The sequence below is a fragment of the Doryrhamphus excisus genome, chromosome 1, assembly GCF_030265055.1.
Source record: "Doryrhamphus excisus isolate RoL2022-K1 chromosome 1, RoL_Dexc_1.0, whole genome shotgun sequence".
In the NCBI taxonomy this organism is placed as follows: Eukaryota; Metazoa; Chordata; class Actinopteri; order Syngnathiformes; family Syngnathidae; genus Doryrhamphus; species Doryrhamphus excisus.
The window spans coordinates 8,387,202-8,410,322 of record NC_080466.1 but is presented as its reverse complement, the minus strand read 5'-3'; the positions used below and the strand labels follow the sequence as shown (position 1 = coordinate 8,410,322).

The 23,121-nt window shown below is 38.6% G+C and overlaps 1 protein-coding gene across 2 annotated transcripts in view; it reads left to right on the top strand.

Moving 5' to 3' along the window:
* Window positions 1-23,121, top strand: part of LOC131098453 (zeta-sarcoglycan) — a 246,017-nt gene that overhangs the window by 138,673 nt on the left and 84,223 nt on the right. For both annotated transcript variants that reach the window (XM_058045963.1, XM_058045964.1), the window contains exon 2: window positions 8,954-9,163. In XM_058045963.1, coding sequence (XP_057901946.1) covers window positions 8,954-9,163 — 210 coding nt within the window. The remainder of the gene's footprint in view (window positions 1-8,953; window positions 9,164-23,121) is intronic.

Genomic DNA, 23,121 nt, shown 5'->3' with positions numbered 1-23,121 from the left:
TAACCTAGCATGTTTTTGGAATGTGGGAGGAAACCGGAGTACCCGGAGAAAACCCACGCATGCACGGGGAGAACATGCAAACTCCACACAGAGATGCCCGATGGTGGAATCAAACACGAGTCTCCTAGCTGCGAGACCTGCGTGCTAACCACTCACAACCGTGCAGCCCAATGTATATAATTTAGATGTTAATTAGAAACGGAAGAATCAGATGTATTTGCCCTGTGTTACCGCACTAGGAATTTGACTCTGGTCAACGTCACGCTCTGTAATACTACTATACATATTTACATACGATATAAAATAATTATAATGATGGTATTTATATTATTACACATTACAAATTCACATAGTTGGACCAGAATATGTTGACGCTATGTTTATATTTCCGTGTTACAGTTTTATAGAAAAAAAAAAAGACCAGCCTTGCGTGTTAATTGGAGGACATGTGGCTGTTAACTGGCTTTCTAGCTTTGCACAAATAAAGACCCTGAAAGGTGCAGTACAGTATCACTAAGCTTGTACTTTTATTTCAAAACTAAATTAAAACAAATTTTAGGACTTCAATAGATAAAGTCAACTTAATTAAGTCCAAGGTAAATGTGTGATTAGGGACATAGATAGCTGCTTGAAAGGCAGCCACTCATGGCAGCGCTGCTTAAAAAAATTAACAAAATCATGATTGTGATTAATCAGGATTATTCACAGAGTAGACATGTGATTAACTTGATTAATTGAGTGACAGCACTAGTTATTAAACATTAGACATTCTGTTGCAGTAAATGTTTTCCGAATGTGTGGAGGACAGGAAGTGACATCATACCACAAAAAAACAGAATTATGATATAATAGAGTTTTGAAAAAAACCTGACAGAGTGAAGCCACTGATGTGGTGAGAGATTGAATCATAAAATGACTGCAATGCGATCACTTTTCTCGATGATAATATATTTCATATTAGGAATAAAGTACTGAATAATAACAATAATAAGTATTCTGAATAATCCAAAATTCACACCAACAGCAGACTTGCTCACTCTCACCTACATTTTGTACGTGTGCTCCTCTCAACTGTCAACTTGCACAATACAGATAACCCGAACAACTCAAAATAAGACTGGAAATAATCCACTAAATCAATGAAAATGCGGTAATACAGCAGAATAGATGTGATAGGGGAAGCAAGTAGCCCATAGCACAGATGCTCAGTGTGAGCGCAGGCTAGCAGCGGCCAGGAGAGGGAGAAGGAATTGTGTCCAGGTCGAGCTAGCACCAATGGTGGAGGGTGACTATGCCCGATAAGTGAGGACATCATCATTTTATGGTCTTTTTCCTGATACTGTCATCTTCTCTTTCCACATGGGCTGAATACTCTTGGTTTATGTGTGCTATGTATGGTTTGCTGGATACCTGTCATTACACACACACACACACATTCTTGATGTGTGTGCTTCAGTCCTCCTGTTCCTACCTGCTGCAGTCCTATTTCCCTTTGTTTGTTTAAATGGGAACATCTGTTCTGCTTGCAGCCTACTTCTGTGTGTTTTGGGAGAAAGTTAATACAAGTATTGTATTTTAACATTCTCTTCCACAAAACGCCTGCAGAGTAATCCCGTAACTCTGCTGAAATAGTTAACGCCTCAGTGCGCAAGACCAGTGTTTGCATGCAATGTAATACACACACACTCTTGATGTTTTGTTGTGTGTGTGTGAGACAGTGCCTGGAGAGGTTGTTGCATATTGTAATTGTCCATATTTTTAGACATTTGTGTTGGAGTTATTTGCTATCCAAGCAGGTTTGTTTAGCCTCTGTGTCAGTGTTTGTGGATATGTGTTTTTCTAAGTGAGTGGGATTTATCCTCTGTATTCTGTCATCAATGGCACACAAAGATAGCTGGTGCACACAGATACGTATGCACGCACGCCAACACCCAACTTCAGTTGACAAAGTGCACTGGAATTACACACTGAACAATCACTTTAAATGTTTAGAAATTTGCATTTTACACATTATAAAGCATGTCACTCCTTCTGTAGCCTAATTTTTTTATTTTTAATATTGCTAAATATTAGGTTCTCTGTCATATGGCCATCGTATTAAGCTTTGTTTATGCAGGGATGAATTTAATAGAACAGTTTATGACTAGTAAACATTTTGTTGAGAATGTCAAATTTGGTTTTACTTTGCTGCGTAAATGGCTGAAAACCTGTAAAGTGTAAAAAAAAAGTCAAATTTTATGTTCCTATAGCAGACTACTGGAACAATAATGGAGTGAGGTTCCTCATGCTAAAGAAAATTTGGCACTTTGATATTTGGATGTTTTTTTAATATATATTTTGTATAAAGGTTCAACAAAATGTAGAGTATAATTCAAGAGAAAGCTTTGTGTTATTTAACAGTCAACACTCAATGTTATTCTCTTTACATAGTGCCTTAAGCACTATATAAATATATATATATATATATGTGTCGCTATGCAAAACCCCGCATTCTGTTGTCCATTATTCCATTTACTATGCTGCTTATCATCACTCGGGTTGCGGGATCATGCTGGAACTAGAGCCACAGAGCACATATAGACAAACAACCATCCACACTCACATTCATAGCTATACCAATTTGGAGTCACCAATTAACCTAGCATGTTTTTGGAATGTGGGAGAATGTGGGAGAAAACCCACGCATGCACGGGGAGAACATGCAAACTCCACACAGAGATGCCCAAGCATAGATTCGAACCCAGGTCTTCCCGATCACCTGACTGTGTGGCCAACATGCTAACTACTCGGCATTGTGCGGCCCGTTTTGTAGTCTATTTAATCAATATGAACATGTCTTTGATCCTCCGTCTTTAGTTCTTCATGTATCGTATACGCTGTCCTGAAAAGAGTTCACTGAAGAGGATGATAGAAGAATGTCCATCAGAAGACGGAGACATTTGAAGGAGGCGTATTGATTGGATATAAGAAGATGAGGGGAGAGTTGGGCTGTGTGACGCTGATTGTCAGACACATTGGATGGCCCCCAGCACTTCACATATCAGGAAGAACAGGGCTCATGCATACTAATTACACTTTGACACAACAATGAGCTAGGAAGCTTAAGCTGTCTGATCTGCTGTGTTCATGGCTGTGCATCCCGTGTTCTTCATTCATCTTTCCACTGACGTGAGATCCACTTATATCCCCAATCTGTCTGTAAAGATCTTACATATAATACAGACTCTTCTTCAATACATATTTTTCTCAACCTTTTGCAACATTCAACAAAGCCGCTTCTGACTTGACATTTACCTCACATCCCACATGCATTAATATTCCTGTGGTTATATAATGAGGGAGGATGACTGTGCATCGGTGTCCAATTCAGGCCAGACTGCTGCGTTTTGCAGTAAAATGGAACTTTTCCACCTGGTGATGATATCCTGAGCCACATTGCTTGCAGGGATGACACAGTGTGAGCTGACATCCACTTTGAAGAAACCACTCGTCATTTGCCAGTATGACTGGTTATTTCTTATAATGGATTTTGAAAGCTTTTCAGGTGAAATGCAGCTGCGAAAAAGATGACAGATAACTTCAGAAAGAGACATCTTTGCTGTTTTTTCATCTCCTGTCACTGTATTAGGTTTTATTAAATGAATACTGTTGATTTTATACTTCTTGATCTTTATACTTCATACAGCTTTCTAATCTCTTTTACTCTACTATTTGTTTGTACTATTTTAGGCTATATGTAGGTATTCATCCATACCCAACATGATATTGTAATGTTTCAAAATACGGTATAACATAACATAACAGTTTCCTCCCACATTCCAAAAACATGTTCGGTTAATTGGCGACTCCAAATTGTCCATAGGTATGAATGTGAGTGTGAATGGTTGTTTGTCTATATGTGCCCTGTGTGTACCCTCCCGTCCAAAGTCATCATGGTAAAATATGCACCAAAACTAAATAACAAAATCTGAAGGAACTCTTATATGCACTAAACTTTTTATTAGCCAAGCAGATTATTTTCTTATGGTATAAATGACATTTACACTTTGTGCTTTGTGGAACATATTTCAATACACCCGAGGACATGTTTTGGTTTATTGCCACATTGCATCATGGGTGCATTCCTTAATGTCTTATGACAGTTATATCACCTTGTATATCCGTTAACTGAAGTGCAATAAAGCCCCGTGGAGTGTAAAGACAAACACACTAGTGGACACTCTACAGCATCGAGTATCGAGGGACAGCACTGGTCAGACTGCTGTTCCCGCAGTGACATTATTATGAAGAATTATTTTAGTGTGATGAGATCAGACACTCGCTTGTGCGCACCACCACCACAAATTAAAGCAGCCAAAATAGCCATTAAAATAAATCAGCACCTCTCTCCAACACAAAATGGATCATTATAAAGACAATTTACTGCATGGCTTTAGTATTATCGTGTGTTAAATTGATAAAGTAGTGATTATAAATTTACAAAGTTAACATATTCTGTGACAATATCTGTACTCTGCAATTTCAAGAGCATATAACAGTAACGGATATTAATGTGACACACTTCATAGTTTAGCACCTCCATTGTAAAATGCATTTACAGACTAAAATATAACACAATGTTTTCTTTCTCAAAAACTGAAAATGAAGGGTGCTCAATACATGCAAACTTTTCACTCTTTAAAAGTATATTTCAGGAGCTTTTCATGAAATCCGAGCTGGTAAAATAGCAGAATATGAAAATCACAATCCAGGAGACTTGGATACTTTGTCACATAACACATATACGTGCAAAGACGTATACACATAACATCAAGTCACAGAAGATGCCCTTACTTGTATGTTATTATGAATGAAGCATCTAAAAAATTACAAACAAGCAGTTAAGAAGTATAATATATAATGATGATTGCAATGTGATGTACATTATCTTAAAAACTTGATTAAAATGAAGATTAATTTTGTCTTAAATGCAATTTTGTCTTGATACAATACCGATATTAAAATATTGGTAGGTATATCAATACCTTGAATATCAACCAATACCAAGCACGAATATCAGAATGAATTATACACAGTTTTAATACTTGTTTTGTAGGGTGGAATGTTGGCTTGATCAAGTGATATGACTTAAGTAGAGAACAACAGCCAGCGAAAGTAGGAATACGAAAACCTTTTTACATCATTATGCATCTTTATTGACAATGTAGTGGTGGCTAGGCATAATGTCATGAGGCTGGAGGTCCTCCATTAAAATTTCCAATCCAACATTACTTACCACCGACAGGGGCTGACTCTTTTCTGTCGTTGCAAACGACGCAGTCTTGCAAAAATCCTTGTGCCTTTTTTTGTGATGCTGCTTCAAATACGCAATGAGGTTGGTTGTATTAAACTTCCCTTTTTCTGTAGCATCACGGCAATCACAAGTTTTGCACTAAGCTGCAATGTCTATTTTGAAATTTTATGACACATTCACGTTGAGAAACACGCTAGAACACTATCATCAGCATCATTTGAATTTGAACGATTTTAGCTCCAATTCAGTTTCCTTGTGTCAATTCCGGTTCCGAGTCACAAAGGTTTGCATGCATTAATTGAGGGTGCTAACCAGAGTAAGTATTAACTTACTAATGACATGAATTTTCTTACTGTGGATTACTGGGTCGTTGTCTCGGGAGAGGCGGTCCCTGTGTGCGACTGGCCAATCACAGAGCGTGAAGAGTGGGCGCATAATGAACATTTTCTTTAAACACGAATACAGATAATGACGAAATGTGCTTGTTTCTACTCGTATCCGGCAAAGCGGCATTATCCGTAACGGATACTCGTTATTTCTTACTATGAATTTCAACTCATTCAACTTGAATCTAAATATTATGAAGAATCTTTTTACAGCAGTACACTTTCACAAAAGGTCACTTTTGAAAGTAGACACTTTGTTTGCTGCCTCAATTTTGGTGTAAGGTATTTTTGTATTATTTTGTTAACACAAGTATACAGGATAGCACTCCTATGAGGCCATAGTTAGCGTCCTTTATTTCCACATCGGCGAGCATCCTGGAACCCTTGGTTACATTGAGACAGATGTAATTTATTGTGTTGACTTCCCTGATTCTGATCGCTGAGAGGAAGTCCGATGTAGCGCATCAAAGATGAGGTACTCCCATTTTTACACCATGAATGTGTGAACATTAATCATGTTGATCGTGCACCCTGCTTTGCATGATATCATTGTGTTGCAAATGTCACACTGAGCCGAGCGCTCTTATTTATGAAGTTAAGCCAATCTTTTTAGTTGCTGCCTCTTCTTTGGTGTTTGCGGCTATTTCTTCTGGTTGCCTGGTCCTCAGGTCCCGTCGATGTCCAACCCTATAGAATACACTGTTGTTGTGATCACATGGTCTATGCATGCTGAATCCAGTGCTGATGGATAGAAGTGCTGGCACTAAGTCTGGAATTGACTGAGGGTCAATATTGGATATTTTAGATGCAGGTTGAAATAATCAGATTTTTTGTTTGTTTGCTGAAATTAGACCGATATCCAATATCAATATCAGATTGGGACATCCCTATTAGAAAATATTTTCCAAAACAGGGTCATTAAAATAGGGGTGGGCATCGTCAGGATTGTCTTAAATTCGGGTCAACACCATCACATCAGTTTTGTTGAGCTATTCAATTAGTTATTATTTTGTTGGCTGAATGAAAATTATTGTATTACATTAACAATCTGGGTGAATCATTTCCAACAACAGGCTGTACAAATTGTTTTTGGTGACAATGATGAAAAAAACTAGCAATTCGATTTAGATCAGTTGGCTATTTGTATTGTTGACAGAAATACAGAGTCCGGCGGTAGAAAATAATAAAGTAATTTACTAAAAATAACACTTCATTTTTATTTGAAGACGGGAAAGATTGCCAGTTCAATATAGCGCCAACTAAAAAAGACAAACTACTCTTTAAATTCCTATTATATATCCAATTCCATTAACCTAATTTATTTTTGGTATCAGAAGCATCTGGGGATCCATGGATCCAGACTCTTCAGTTAATCTTCAACCAGGAGACAAAAGTTCAATTTTACCCTATTTTAGGAATAGCGTAACAGGCAGGATGCAATAAGACCTTGGGCTTGCATTTCTGAAAGACAAATAGGGCCCCTGTGGAGACAAAGATAAAAGGTTCATATGTTGTTTGAGACCAATAAAACAAAAGAGAAAGTCTGTGCTTTTCCTTTTGTGTTTCTTGGAGACAAGCCAAGCGTCAGCATTTCTGGATTCCCATCGACGCTTGTTGGTATCATCACGTGAAGAATGGAGGAAAAGCCTTTCAGCGGGAAGTAGTAAGAAAAGACTGGTGGGTTAAGGTCATGCAGGCTCAGCAAATAGAGATATAATGTGTGTGTGAGAGAGACAATGACGAAGAGGTGCAGAAGGTATCTGGGAAGCGAAAAGGAGGATAGAAAAAGTGCCTCGAGAGTGTAGGTAAAGTAGAGTTGTAGAGCAGAGATGGACACAGATAGGCTGATAGTGGTACATTGTCGTAAGTGTCCATATCTCCTGCCGCTGATGAATCCTACTGCACGACTACTAACAGAATCAACTGTCCTCCGGTGTCTTATCTTCCCATTCTCCCATTTGCTGCTGCTATGCTTCATCCCCACAGTCCTACTGAATACTCTAATTTTTATTGAGCTCAAGGCCACTTGACTTGCTCACCTCTGCTCTTTGACTTTTTCAGTCAACAGACAAAATACACTGAAGCAAATACAGCCGTCCCTCACCGCATTGCAGTTTGAATTTTGCATCTTCAGCCTAAATTAAGTATTTTCAAGCATAAAAATGGCTGAAGGAACTAAATTACAAATTGAAGGCATTCAGAAGACGCATTCAAATTGTGATTTGCAGTATTCTACACTGGTCAGTCTGTATCAGCAAGTGAAACTCACAGGCGTCAGACCTGATTGCTGGAACAACAGGCTTTTATTGCCGGTTTGAATTATATCAAAACATCCATCCATCCATGTTCTATGCCGCTTATCCTCAGTAGGGTCACAAATATGCTAGAGTCTATCCCAGCTAACTTTGAGCAAGAGGTGGGGTACACACCAGCCAATCACAAGGCACATATAGATTAGATTAGATTAGATTCAACTTTATTGTTATTGCTCATGTCACTGGTACAGGGCAACAAAATGCAGTTCGCATCCAACCAGAAGTGCAATTTTTATAAGTACCTTAGTAGTAAGTAAATGTAGAAATAGAATAGAGCTGTAAATGGACAGATCTATGTACAAACTATAACAGGCTGTGACTATAATACAGTGAGGATATGTACAGGGATATAAATGACTATAATATGGCTATTGCAGATTATACGGTAATATGTACAGTATTGCAATGAAGTGACTATGCTACTGTGTGGACAAACGATTATTCACACTCACATTCATACCTATGGACAATGTATGCGTCTGCAATTAAATTAGCATGTTTTTGGAATATGGGAGGAAACCCACACATCACAGGGAGAACGTGCAAACTCCAAAGAGGGATGTCCAATGGAGATGTACTATACAGACATTGACAACTACAGCCAATTTAGGGTCTTTAATGAACCTAACATGCTTCTACTGTGAGTGGAAAGTTGAGTACATGCAAGTGTTTTCTCCACTGCACACTTTGTTCAGTCCAATTCTCTATTTAATATTCTCTCCATCCATCATGGGCCTCCTCTCCTTGCCTATGCATTCTGTCACTGTCTGGCTCACAAACAAGATGTCAAACAAGCTGTCATGATGTTAAATGAATACCTCCAAAATAAGTCTTCATTATCTTAATGCCATACTGTAGTTCCAAAAAGTTGTTCTACAACCATTCCATAAACTGTACTGAAAGAGAAATCACCAATATACAAGAGCGTCATTAATAAAACAACATTGTCTTTGTTTCAGATGACTCAGGAGCAGTACATCCTGGCAGCACAGCCCAACTCCCTCCACCAACGAGGGGCGTCAGTGTGCGGAGCCCAGGTGTACCCTGCAGTGGGAATCTACGGCTGGAGGAAAAGATGCTTGTACTTCTTCATCCTCCTTCTCCTTGTCACTATGATTGTCAACCTGGCGCTGACCATCTGGATACTCAAAGTCATGAATTTTACACCGGTAAGATGTTATACGGTTCAAGTACTCTTGTGGGAGTTGGAAAAGCTATAACGTAAGAGGTGCTTTTAAAGTTTTTTAATGTGGAAAAAAAGGAGGAAAAACTAGAATGACGACCACAGCTTTTACACGACATGGGGGAGGTTAATGTGGTGCACCTTGCCTAAAAAGTCTCTCAGGTCTCAGCGTCCATCAGCATCAGGGCACGCAGCATCAATAGAAGGGGTTTTGCAAAACGTATTCCTGATCAGAAAAACCAAGGGACCATCTGCACTTGGGAATAGGAAGAGCTTTTTATTGCATTACTTTGTATTAGTGGTTGATTTATTTTTACACCTCTAAGACAGTCAATGTCAAAATGGCACACACATCTGCAACAGGACTTTTATTGTGCATCCATCATTGATGTTAATGGTGTGTTTAAAAAGATAGTAATTACCATGGCTATGGTTTACTGTATTTCAGGTGCATGCTGGCGTAGTGGCTAGCATGTTGGCCTCACTGTCAGGACATTTACTGAATCCCAAAACAGCCACTGTAGATGCTAAGTAGGTAATCTGGGGTTACCATAGAAATTATTACAAGCAAGAGTACCGTTAAAAGATTCTGAGTCAAATTTCACACTCCTTTCAAGATAGAGTCCATAAGTGTGTCATGCAGGGGTTACAGCACCCTAACAACCAATACACCACATCGCCTCAAGGCGCCAAAGGCTAAACTTTGATTGCTAAAATGCAAATGACAGGCTTATGTTTCAATATATATAAGAGAATATAAGAGAAGCCGTAAAAAAATAAAAGGGAGGTGGGTTGCAGTTAAAAAAAAATATGCCTGCGGGAAGACAGCCAGCATAAAGTATAAAAAGAGCAGATGATATTTCATAGGCTAACAGTATGGAAAAGACGAGTCATAAAGGCAAAAGGGGAGAAAAACAAGAGCATGTGAAAGAAATAGAATATCAAATTAATTCATTAAAGTACAAAATGTAAAAGAATTTCTTTTTGATAATCATTACAGAAGTATACATAATACATCCAAAACACACTTAACGGTTATATCACAATGAAACATAAATAAACATACATAATTAAACATATATGTTATGTGTCCTGTCTTACTACTATATACTATATACTCCTGAAATTTGACGACCAGCTGCAAAAACTGCAAGACTTTTCTAATTGCACTGTTCTAAGAAGACTAATGAGGTTGCGCTACTTGGGGAAGAAGCAGGGCAGAGAGCATATTGCACCTACAGCCACGCCCATAAGGAAGCACGCTCCTCTGTGACATCACAAAGGAACAGTTTTGCAACGCCCTCTGAAACCGAGCATATTGAGCCATCTCAAACTTCTTGCAGGGCCCACTTCCAAATGTGCAAACCTCATTATCTGAAACTTTTGCATGGTTTAACACGATAATACAACATTCTAACTATATTTATAGATCAGAAACGTGGAAAAAGCATAATGGGTCCCCTTTAAAGGTCAAAATCCTTATGTAATTCAAGAAAAAAATTCATAGTGAAGTACTTAGCGTGAGTAATTAGAAGTACAAAATAACTTAGAAAGACTGAGTATCTCCTTCGATGAATACAGTTATTTGCTCAGCTGTCTGACTGTCACGCTCATACGGGCGAGTGTTGCCTAACATGGGCTGCAACACGCCATGAGCTTTGAAATTCCCCATACTCGATCAAGTGTTTATTCTTCAAATGTCGTATTAAATCGAAGCTATTTAACGTAGAACCCATTTGAGATATTTGCCATGTCATATGTTGCAGGATGCAAATCTTACATCACTGTCACATATCACATAATTCCAAATGGAGACAGGTTTTTGGGGGGGTTTACTGCTGAAAGCCTGTGCAGTGTGAAGGAAGGGGTCAGGGACCCTGACATGAGAGTAGGAAACTACACAGCACACCGTGTTCTCTGCAGGCTACAGTAGTACTGTACAAGCCACAAGTGATCGGAATTGATAGTCTTTGATCGACATAAGCTGATTACATACTTCACTGTTCAATATATTCGGCCGCATTCAAAGAGAGGAAGCTTTTTTGTCAATACCATTAAAAAAGATCACGACACTGTGAATATGTGACAATAAATGACATTGAATACTAATTTTTGGCTGTAGTTTTGAACTTTTGATCAGATGATGAAAAGCCTATTTAACTTTAATGGCTGTTTGCAAAAAAATGTTCATTCAGACATGTTTTTGTCTCACTCCCATTTGTTCATTTTGTATTTTGAAACTCTTCTCTGCTTGGATTCCAAAATGCAAAATAGAAATTCTTGCAATTTTTCAACTGGTCTTAACATTTTGATCAGGACTGTACGTGTTTGCAAATACAGTTGTAATAATAGTATTAGATTATAGCGCCTTTGCATTAAAAAAAACCTATGTAGAAAGCCATAAACAGGTTTTCTATTCTCCAACTATAAAAGTATGCCATTTATTAATTTGTTAAATGTAATCCTATACCACAGAAATTCATTTATCGCGGTCGGGTCTGGAACCAACTGCTATAAACGAGGGATGACTGTACTGTAAGAATCTTAAATACCTTTGCCTGCACTGAAACCATTTAAATATACACAGATGTCCTAAAATCTAAAAGTAAATACATTTCAGTTTGGGTCCACAATTTTTTCATCACCAACACCATTTAAGCGACATCTGACTGGCAGCGGTAAATTGTTGGAACTCTTTTTTTTTTTTTGGCTTTGCCTTATTTCTCAATGAAAAGGCAGAGTAGAAAGAGATTTGCTTTCAAAGAGACAGTTTTGGCAGAAAATTATGGTGGAAGGTGTTGTGGGATGAACGCAACCTGTCTTTGAAAGACAGAATGAGTGAGGGAGTATATTCATCTACTGTATGTGACTCGTTCCGACAGCTATTCAGCATGAGCTCAGCCTCATCCATTCCCCAATTTGTGTTTGTCTTCCTGTTTGACTCATACGAGCAATGTTAATTGCAGCTGTCACTTACCATTCATACTGCTTATCTCCTGGTTGGAGTCTTTTCTTTTCAACTTCAATTCGTCATCACCAGGGTTGGACTAGGACACAAATTTGGCCATGGATTTTTTTGGTCCAGACCGGCCCGCTACAATCTGTACACATACATATACTGTGCCAAAAACACCACTATACTAAACAATATTCCTCGATATGAAGCTGTGACTAAATAAAAGAGACTGAACTCATTTATCGGTGGGCTCAGTGGGATGCTGGTGTCTCTGTAAAATCATGTCCGCAGGAGATCACAAATCCGGGCTTGAAAAGCAGAAAAATAATGTGGAATAGTTTTGAACAAGAGTCCATAAATTTTTTTTTTAAACATATAAAGCATGCATATTGTCACTTAAATGGTTACATCAGTATTTTTCAGGATGTAAATTGAACTGTGGGCATTAAAAGAGGTAAGTCTTGACACATTAAAAACTCTTGGTCTGCAGGTTGACATAATTGAGGAATGTAATGATAGTTTTAGACTTTGTACCTGTTTAACGTACACTCAAACCATACCAAAAAAACATTGCAACATATGACTTGTAAACTTGGTCATTGGACATGTGGCATCCTTTGATAAAAGCAACTCAATCAGTATAGCATGCTTATTGTTTTTGAACACTTTAGACAACAAGATGTAGTTATTATAACCATGTTTGTTATGTATGTCAAATAAAGTTAATAGACAGTAACGGAAAACTTATATGCACAAAGATTACAATATTCAATAGTATTAAAATCAGTTATTGATATGACCCAGGCAAAACTAATGGCCAACAATGTAACAACTTACAGAGTTGAACATGACAACGGGTCAAATAGCAGAACACCTTGGAGAACGTCTAAAGCACTCATTGAGTGACAGCGGGAATGGCCAATCATACAAAATATGGAAAGAGCAGATCAACTTGACCAGCCGTTTTTCCACTTGGTCCGACTACCTGGAACATACCAATTTGCGTTTTATATCGTCTAACAGTGAGGTGCAGCGATAAATAAATAAACAATCACCTGTCCATTGGCCCATTTTTGGTTGGCACTGGGAAAACTCATTAACTAAAAAATACTAAACTAAAAAATAATTTTTCATAGCATTGCATGTAAGGATAGTTTAAATTATTAATATTGCCAAATCCTAAAAAGTAAAATTCCGCCCGTCTCTGTGGGTGAGTGACTTGACATTGGATAGTCTTAAATTTTTCATGACCAAATTTAATCTGTTTGAAATCTCACTGAAAAATGTAGGATGACCGCATCGCCTTGCTGAACCTACAGGCCCATCTGTTTCACCTCATTTCTTATCCTGTAAAATAACAACCAGTTTGCCATTTGAAAGGCACACAATTACACATGTAAGATTGGCCATGCCATAGAATGACTGAAAAGAAACTGTTTTTCAGTCCTTATGATAACTGACAACCACAATATACATAATCAGAACAACACAAAATCAGGGAAATTGCAGTAATACAGCAGAATAGTAATTATTGGAGATGCAAACGGTTTGAATCACGATTGCTCAGTGTTGATGCTGGCCAGCAGATGCTTTGAGAAGGAAGGGGAATCATACCCAGTCCAGTGCAGTACAAATGCTTCAGTATGAGTACGCCCTCAGATGCACTCTGAAGGTATATTTTTAAATGTGCAGAAGTAAAACAAACCTAATTTAGATCACTACTAGCTGTATTTCCAAACCGACTGCCTCTTGCATATTCTTGACTTCATGGACTGCAGTGGAACCTCAAATGTCGAACACAATCCTCAGCAGGATGCTAAAATTTGGGGCAAATTTTCGGAGGTTCCTCTTTGATTCAAGGCATGTGTAACATGTTATATGCCTGCTGAGACCAAATGTTGCACTGGTCTACAGGAATTAATTTGCTGTTCTGTTTGACTGTTTTCTTATGGGTATAAATGCAAATTACTGAACCGTAAAAACAAAACCGTTATACAAAATGAGATTACTGCAAGGAGACGGCTGAAATTATCGGAAACTTTTGTGGAGCATCAACTTTTGCTCCCTTTTCCATTGACAATTTGAATTTCCTTCAGCTGAAAGGCCAAAAGGTACATGATCTCAATTAGCAGACCAGGATGAATGTTGCTTTCGCAGCTGCTGTAGTCACTCATGCTGGCCAGATTTGTGTACATTTTCTCAAAACACTTGCCAAGAGTAGCTTAAGTCCTTTTGCAAATATAATCTCAGCTCTCAGTGGAGAGGGGAGAAGGGGATGCTAAGTGATGCATGGACTGTATGTGTGTGTGTGTGTGTGTGTTAAAATGATGTCCCATCCTCCACGGTTAGCTTCTCCAACCCGTCCCCTGCCTCTGGGCTCCTCAAGGACGTGACGAGCTGATCTGTTTTCCTTCCTGATGGAATGGAAGTGAGTGGCTGATCTGCAAGCACAGGAAGGCAGAGTCTGACGTTTGACAAGTGGCTGTGTGAGTGTCAGCGGTCTCATCGTGTTTCGCTCACTGCTCAAGGCCACATCAAAATGTGTGGTCTGCGGTGGACATGTGCCACAGCATTCTGCTGACTGGATTGTGTTTGCCAACTCAACCTTCAAGTATGTTCCTGCACAACAGCCAACATGCCGCACCTGTGCGATTGTTAGCATAGTGGGCACAGCACATATTACCGCTTTTGCTCCATAAAATTCCACCATGTCCACACGGCATCATGCAAATTAGCGGTACATTGGATTTATAGTCATTCTGTCAGCAGCGTTTTGTGTGTTTTACAGTCCTATGAATCTTTATGTGTGACAGATTTTGTGTGTGTGTGTGTGAGTTAAGCCCAGTCCGAGTACAGATACAGATAATTTAGATAAGCCAAAAAATACAGATAGTGGTGTACTCGCTCCTCCGTAGTATATACTGTATGCTCAATTAGATCTGTTCAATCAGTAGGTTCATATTAGATAGACTCACATGCTAAAGTGAAATCTCACATTTCCGTTTGTCTAATGAGATTTGCTGAAGGAAGTAACCACTCCGCATCGCCTTTAGAGGCATTTGACTTAGTATTGTAGTAGTGTAAGCATGTACAGGCTGTTGAAGGCAGTATAAGCTCTGAAACCTGCTTTACTCAGCTCCTCTTCTACTCACCATCATTATAGCTGTTCACACCTGCACAGTGAAGTTTTTATTGCAAGCTTACACACACAGACACATGCACGCACACACTTTTCTCATTTTGTCAGTAACAGTGCTGACATCAGGTAATGGGAGAGTCCGTTGTGGAGTGCACTGTCCTTCTGTAACACACACACACACACGCGCACACACATACACAGGTTAATGTCAGATATCCATCAGACTTAGAGTGCTGACACACTTTAATTGCTTGAATAGGCCCTCCACATGCAACCAGCTGCATGCACATAGACAGGCATGCATCTACTATACTCAGAACTGTGGCATAATGCAACACTAGACGAGTACACGTATTGTGCGCGTACATTAAGCATTTGTATATATTTGTATATTAGTTGATTCTATGTGGTATTCTACGCCGGTCACTAGGTGTCAGTAATGTTACTGTAATGTTTGCTGACACACACAATCACTTGATTGCCGGAACAACAGGCTTATATTGAAGGTTTTAATTATCTCAATACAAAATAAATAAATAGTGCAAAGCCCCTTAAATAACAACACAGATAAGTAAATAGACCTATTTGTCACATAGGTGTAATGAAAATGCTGTGTTAGCTTGTAAAAATAAACAATCCCATACTCAAAATGCCATTAAAGTGGACCTAATATGCTCATTTTTTTACCCTTTGTGTTGAGTTGTGGACTTCTATAGAGCAGCTACACACAATAACTCGCACAGTATGTAGATCTTCCAGAATTTGCACCTATCCCCAATAAATCTTTAGGAGAGCTACTTGAAAAATGGTTAGGTGCTCCTGGTAGCACATGAGCTACTGGTTGGTGACCCCTGACTTACCGTGTGTAAACTCAAACATTGGTAGCGTAGGTCCATGTTTATTGAGTGCAGAAAATCTTGGCACAATATTGGTAGTGGAAATGTTTTCATTACATGTTTTTTGCGGAACTACCCATGTAAAAAAAAATCGACCCCTCGATTGTGAAAAAGGCTATTAGCAACTCCACACATCGGTTATTTCGTAATTTACATGTATGCAGGTAAGACACTGCCTGTATGCACACTCTATAATGCTACACAGACAACAGCTTACTTACATAAAAAAACACAGTTAGGGTACTGATAAATTGGTGCTTACAGCTTGCGCTTTAGACTCTTCAGTATGACCAAGTAATGTTGGAAAGGCATCAGCAACAGTTTATATAACAGTTTATATATTTATAAGGTCCAACGCAAGTTTTTTATGCTCTAAAAATAAAATGTCAGATTTATGAATAAAGAATCCTACTTTGCAGAAATTCACTTATCATAGTCGGGTTTCCATAAATGAGGGATTACTGTATAAACGATGCATTGGTTGCATGCAAATACATTAGTTGATATTATCATGAAAAATGCCCCATTTAAAGAGTACTTAAGGGAAAGTCAGAAATCTTCAATCTTCTTATTTTAAAAAGTAATATAATGTCCTAAATACAATATGTATTTACATTTCAATTGAGTCTAATAATTTCTCAGACTATTTGTAGAATGTCACTATTGATAAAACCCAACATCAGTGTCTATATTTACTTTCTCAAAATGGGATTCAACAACAAACGCTTGTAAATACGCTCTATATCACCAAAAATGAAAACAAAAAAACAGCAGTTGAAAACGTCCCATCGGTGTCAAAGCAAAGATATTTTTATAGTGTCAGCAACATTTTCAGCTTCACATTAGAAAAAAAGAACATAAAAGAGTGATTTGTGCTTTTATGCATAAACCCAACAGCGTGTGACAGCTAAATTTGATTTAGTCAGCGCTATAGTCCTATTATCTTCAATACCAATATGTCACAAAATGACAGAAAACACACACAAAGAGCCTAACCCCACCTGCAGTGTGTACGGCTCTTTTATATACAGTATGTGTGTTTGTGTGTGCGTCAGGATGAGGATGTTACATTTAGTGTGTGTTTAATGTATGTGTAGGGAGGTGGAATAGCCATCAGTCAGCAGTTTTATCCTTGTTATCTCTGCTGGCACTCCATCATAGATATTAACCATGATAAATAATAAACACACACTCATCTTTTAGAGCCCCGGTGTGTGTATTTGTGAGGGCTAAGCATGCCACCGTATGTGTTTATCTTGTTATGTCTTCAGAGATCAGGTTGATTGCATTTACTTTTATGCTGACATCTATGTTTGTGTGTTAGTTCCTGTGTGCTTTGAGATGAGGTTTCATGCAACATGAAGTCTAGAAGTCAGAGCCGCTGACCTGAGAAGAGCGCCGTATGTCACATTAGTGCCACGGCAGCTTGTTTTTTTTGGATTGTTAGTGTCATTTAGATGTTGTTTAGACACCCCAGGGCTGGAACAATATGTGGGACAACTACAGAAAGTGTGCTGGAGTAAGCAAAAGAGGCTCTGGATTCATGAGCTTGTTCATATTTTCTGTTTTAAATGTGTCTCAAAATCATTGCTCTTTGTCTCCACCACATATTTAAATTTTCTATTGCTAAATTATTTAATGCCTTTTGCTGATTAGTGATTGCAACAAATTTACCACTCCACAGTATAAGCTATGTTCACACTTGTCAGGTATAGCTCTATTAAGCAAAGTCTAACTTGGCAAAGACAATGAAGCTGTTGTGTCTCTGCAGCATATATCCATCAGTGTGTGGGCACGGGGAATGGAGGAACTCCAGGAACTTCTTTAAATACATTTTAAAAGCTCTTTGTGGCATCCTAGCTGGTAAAAATACCACCATATAACGCAGGCAGCGAATGTCACTCAGCAGATAGCGAGTCTGTTTGGAAAGTGTGAAATCTAATTGAACACAGTACAAAATGTATGATTTAAAGTGCTGTGATTCAAACCGGAGTACAAAAATGCATGGTTGAACAGCCTAAATCTAGCAAGATTGACTGTAAACCAAGGGTCACCAACCCGGCGATCACGATCGACCAGTTGATTTTTGCTACTGAGCTAGTTGAACTCACAAATATTATGCAGCTGACAGTGTAACACCCAGCACTGTTCCAAAACGTTGGAGGCCCGAGGCACATTGTATCAAAACCAGCAAAAATAGTGAAAATAAAGCAAAAGGCACAATAACAAAAATCTGAAATGTTGACACCAACAACCAACAACCAATAACCATAAGAACACAACGCTCTCTCTCTGTGGAGGTAGATCTTTAGTTCAACGTTTGAGTTGTCGGCTTTTTTTGTGCAAGGATTCATAATTTACTTTTTCTGTTTCAGAATTAGTTAATTTGAGTTCACACTGAGAAGTTATGAAGGGTGTATTTTGTAAGCCGCTTTTACAGGCTACAGTTTCAATGTTAATGTTTACTGAGAAGGTACTTTAAGCTTGTAAATGGCGACCCCAAAAAGTATTACCAATGACACAGCCAGCTGCAGCATCACAGATGAATAATGCAAAGTGAAGTCAAATACCCATGAGATTGCGGCTTTTTGCAGCTGAAAATTAAAACTTAAATTTTGGGGGAGAATCCTTCAAAAGTTGCAATAAGCTTCAGAGTTTATCAGTATGCGGGACGTCACATAAGAAAAAAAAAGGCAAATCTTGCAAGCTTAGCAAGCATCAAATAAGTAATTCTCTGTATTTTGTGGATTTTCACAACACTTTTTCCAATAAGATAAACTGCAGACATGGATAAGGTTCACTAGACTTCAACGTACCTTAGAAGATCAGCTCAGCCAGCATTATAGGATTGACTTAGCTCCTTTTTTTGCTTTTTTTCTACCTTTTTTGAGACATATCTGCCTTAAAAAGTGGTGTCCAGAGAATAAGGTGAGAAGAAAAGAAAAGTATACCACAGGTCGCATGTTTGTGTGATGTTTTTAATATCAATATTGTTATTTATAATGACAATATTCATATTTTGGTTGCATTTTAAAATCCCAGTGTTGTTATTTCTGATTAACTAACTGACCATATGTTTTCGTGATGTTTTATAAAATAAACAAAATACTGAATATAAGGTATGTAATTGGAAGAAAACAAACATGAGCTGTCCTTCAGTAAACTGTTTCAGCTTCATAATTGCTGTTCTTCTGCCTGGATAGACAGCTTCCACGCATGGTGCTTAGGGGTGCTATTACAGCTTAGTTGGCTATGTAGTCACGGAGGAGAATCCCATCTACACCAAGTACAGAGCACCGACGCAGAGGGGATCAGCTGCAGATCGGCTCGGGCCCTGTCACGCCCGAGCTCCGCTTCAGTGGCTTGGGCAATTTTTGATGGATACAAGTGTATTTTGGGGAATCAGGCTTAAGAGATGCTCTCATGTTACAGAACAGAATGGCGGTTGTCTGGCCGATGTGCTGAGTGTCTCTCTGGCAGGAATATCTTTGATCACTTGTCCATTCCACTAATGTTTTATCTGTGATACAGTGATGAGTAAACAATAGATCAGACAGCACATTTAAGTGATATGATCCAGCAAAACACAGTGATGAATTATGGTTAGGAGTCATTTACAGTATAAGAGTGAGAACTTTACGAGCTAAAAGAAAATAAAAAGACTATTCCAGGTGAGATTAAACAATTTTAACTCACAGTAAAATGAAGCTAATGTTTAATGTCACCATGCAGTGTGTAACTCATACACTTCTGCCGCAACAGCACTATCTACTCATTGCTTGCATGGCTGTAAAGAAATAATGCACATAGTTATGGCATAATCCTGGTGTGTGGGCTCTAAGCTGACCGTTTCAGATGCTACGGTACATACTTGCCCTGTAAGCCATGCATGCAGTCCTGTAATAAAAGTTATTACATCAGAAATGCTGATGCTTGGTCTATTTTCCAACGGTAGCATTTTTTCTTAATTGCAAGTATAATTTATGCACATAATTGACTATGTCAAATCTGAAATTGTCATACTGCACACTGAGGGGCAGTTCCTACTCAACAAAAAATATAAGGTAATCCAAATGTGTTGCCGGTCTGAAAATGATGTAAATCTAAATGCGAATAATTTCATTCTGAATGCTCTATAGCACACATAAAAGTAATAATTAAAATGAAAATTGCTTAGTTTTTATGATGGCTGCGTTCCTGACGCAACACTGGTCATGGACTGAAAACATCCTCAGCCAAGAATGGCAGAAGCACATACCAAAATACTGATTTGCTTTATGCAAGCATGCTGTTTTAAAACAAAAAAGTATCAAAAGTATCAAAAAAACAACTAAAAACCCACCTCTTTAAATCTTTAAAACTTTTTATATCTGACTGCTGTGCCCCGCTTCGCTTTTTCTCATGTTTTAACTGTGTATTAACGAATGAATGTTGTATTTTGGTGTGTCTTTTACTCTGTCAACTCCATTCTTCTGTGAAGTGTCTTTGAGTATTTTGAAAAGCGCTATACAAATAAAATGTATTATTATTATTATTATTATTATTATTAAAAGTAAAGTGATGGCGATACAACAGTCCATTTGGATGACATGAAGTTAAAAAACAAATACTTTACAGAGTGAGTCACTCACTATGTGATGTTTATGCTTCTCGAACAATGCAATCAGAAAAGAGAAACCAAAAAAGATCCATACTCTGATATATACCGTGGCTGCTGGCTAACACAGTAACTAAATTACTACCGGAGAAGGCTGTGCCCACTAACACACACAACAGAGGTCTCGAGTGATGGCCTGTCAGTCCAGTCCAATCTCAGGCGCGATGATCTGAACTAGTGTTGCTTCACACATCACTGCTCAGAGATGTGTATGTCTGAACAGAAGACCCCGGTTTGTGTCTTTGGGAGCACACTGTTTGTCTTGTCAGTGTAGTTTCAGGATGTAAGCAGTGGACAGTGTAGTTCCTGTAAGTCTACGGTATGATGATTTGGAGTTATTGATGCACAAGTTAATTCACACAATCCACTGAATTCTTAACAATCAATGGATGGAAACAGTGTTGACATAAGCCCACTTGATTATTTATTTTTAAACATACACATACAAAGATAACTGGTGGTACAAAATGTGCCATTGTCATCGTAGTGTGACTAATCGTGTGTTTTTTTTTTAAATGGGGGAATAAAAAATTGCAGTGTGGTCATCAAAGTGTTATGCATTCCTGCACAAATGTTAATTTTGGTGGTGTATACTGTATGTGTCCCGTGTCACACACAAGACCTACCACCAGGGTTGTGTCAGTCGACATGTCACCAGGTGTGCCAGCTAAAGAGTTGACAGACTACTGCCGTGTGCCACATGCTGATCTCCATCATCCACGGATGAGAGCCCCGTGTGTTCCGGGAGGGATCCATCACTTTGGACAGCAACGTCTGGGATTTGCCGCAGTGTCAAAGCAACATCATTACACTTAACCACCTGTCTAAATGGGTGTGAGTCCACCTGTTGTTGACCCAGCAAGGCATTGACTGCAGTAGGTCTGAGGTTGTGTGCTGTGCTACCTGGCAGAAATTTTAGTCCGGTATAGTGTAAGGTGGGGGCTCCCTGGATTACTTGTTTGTCCAGCACATTTTATAGATCAGAACTTGGAAAATACAACCTGTGGGTCTTGCCTGGCCCCTCAGACGTTTCTAAATTATTATTTTTTTGCACCTTTATAGGGTTTGCAGTGCTATTTTCAAATGACTGGAAATCATAAAGGGGAACTGCACTTTTTAGAGAATTTTGCCCATCATTCACAATCTTTTTTCTGTCCTCTGGTTTTCGGTTGTTATACAGGCTTGGCTTTATTATAAATCCTCCAGATACCTCCACATACTTTAGTGATGATGAAATCAAGAAATAACTAATAAATTAATGTTTACTTGCGCAAACACATGCACACACAAATTATGTCATATTTTGTGCGAATGCACATCACTTCCCAAACACATTGCGTTCACATTATACTTTTTGCCAAGATTGTCTGCAATTAGTAGACGTAACACCCTCACATCCGGCTTCTGAGCTCCATGGTACCGGCGCTGCCTGTGACAAAGTGTGTCCGACAATGAGCGCTCCTCCTCTGGCACGCGAGGTGGACGCAGTCCACTTTTTTGCAGAAAGTGTTGTTGGCAGTAGTCAGGATATAGTTAGTAGTAGTGGGAGTGTGACCAATCACAACGGAGTGAGCTTGCCCGGAGACCGGCCGTGGGTGGATGAATTACAACACACCGTTCTGGCGGGAAGCACAGATTCAAGGAAATAGAGCTGGAATAGGTGCAGATTCTGGAAGATGTAGAAAGTTTTCTGTGTGGGTTATAAGGTGTGTAGCTGCTCCATAATTCAATACAAAGGTTGAGCATAATAGGTGGTGGTAACATTTGTAGCCCTGGACACATTTTCAACTTAATATGGCCCGCAAGTCAGAATAATTTCACCAGAGTCAACACATTGAACTTCGTCAAACTTGTACATGGGGAAAAAAACAAATAACCGAGTTTAGTGTTGCACTGAGTCGGTCATCAAGGCATTGCAAATGCATGTTTCAGAGCCAAATTAATGTATTATTGCAAAAGAACAAAACTGGAAAAGGTTATTTTTCCTTCACATTAGTTCACATAATTAGAAAAACGGGACTGAATTGCTGCAAAGATGCATTTTATTAACACAGCATGCACAGTGCTTAATTGAGCTCTTCCAAATAGTGATTGCTTTCATACTGTTACTGTGAGAGATGTTACCCTGTGTGAGATAATGACAGTTGTTTCATTTCGATGCCTATGGGGTTGATACAAATTATTATATTATTATATTATTATTATTATAATTACAGTATTTTCAGGTGCACATCACATGCTGTACATTCTTTGCTTTCTGTTATCCTTCCATCATTTATCTCCTCTCCTTTTTCGC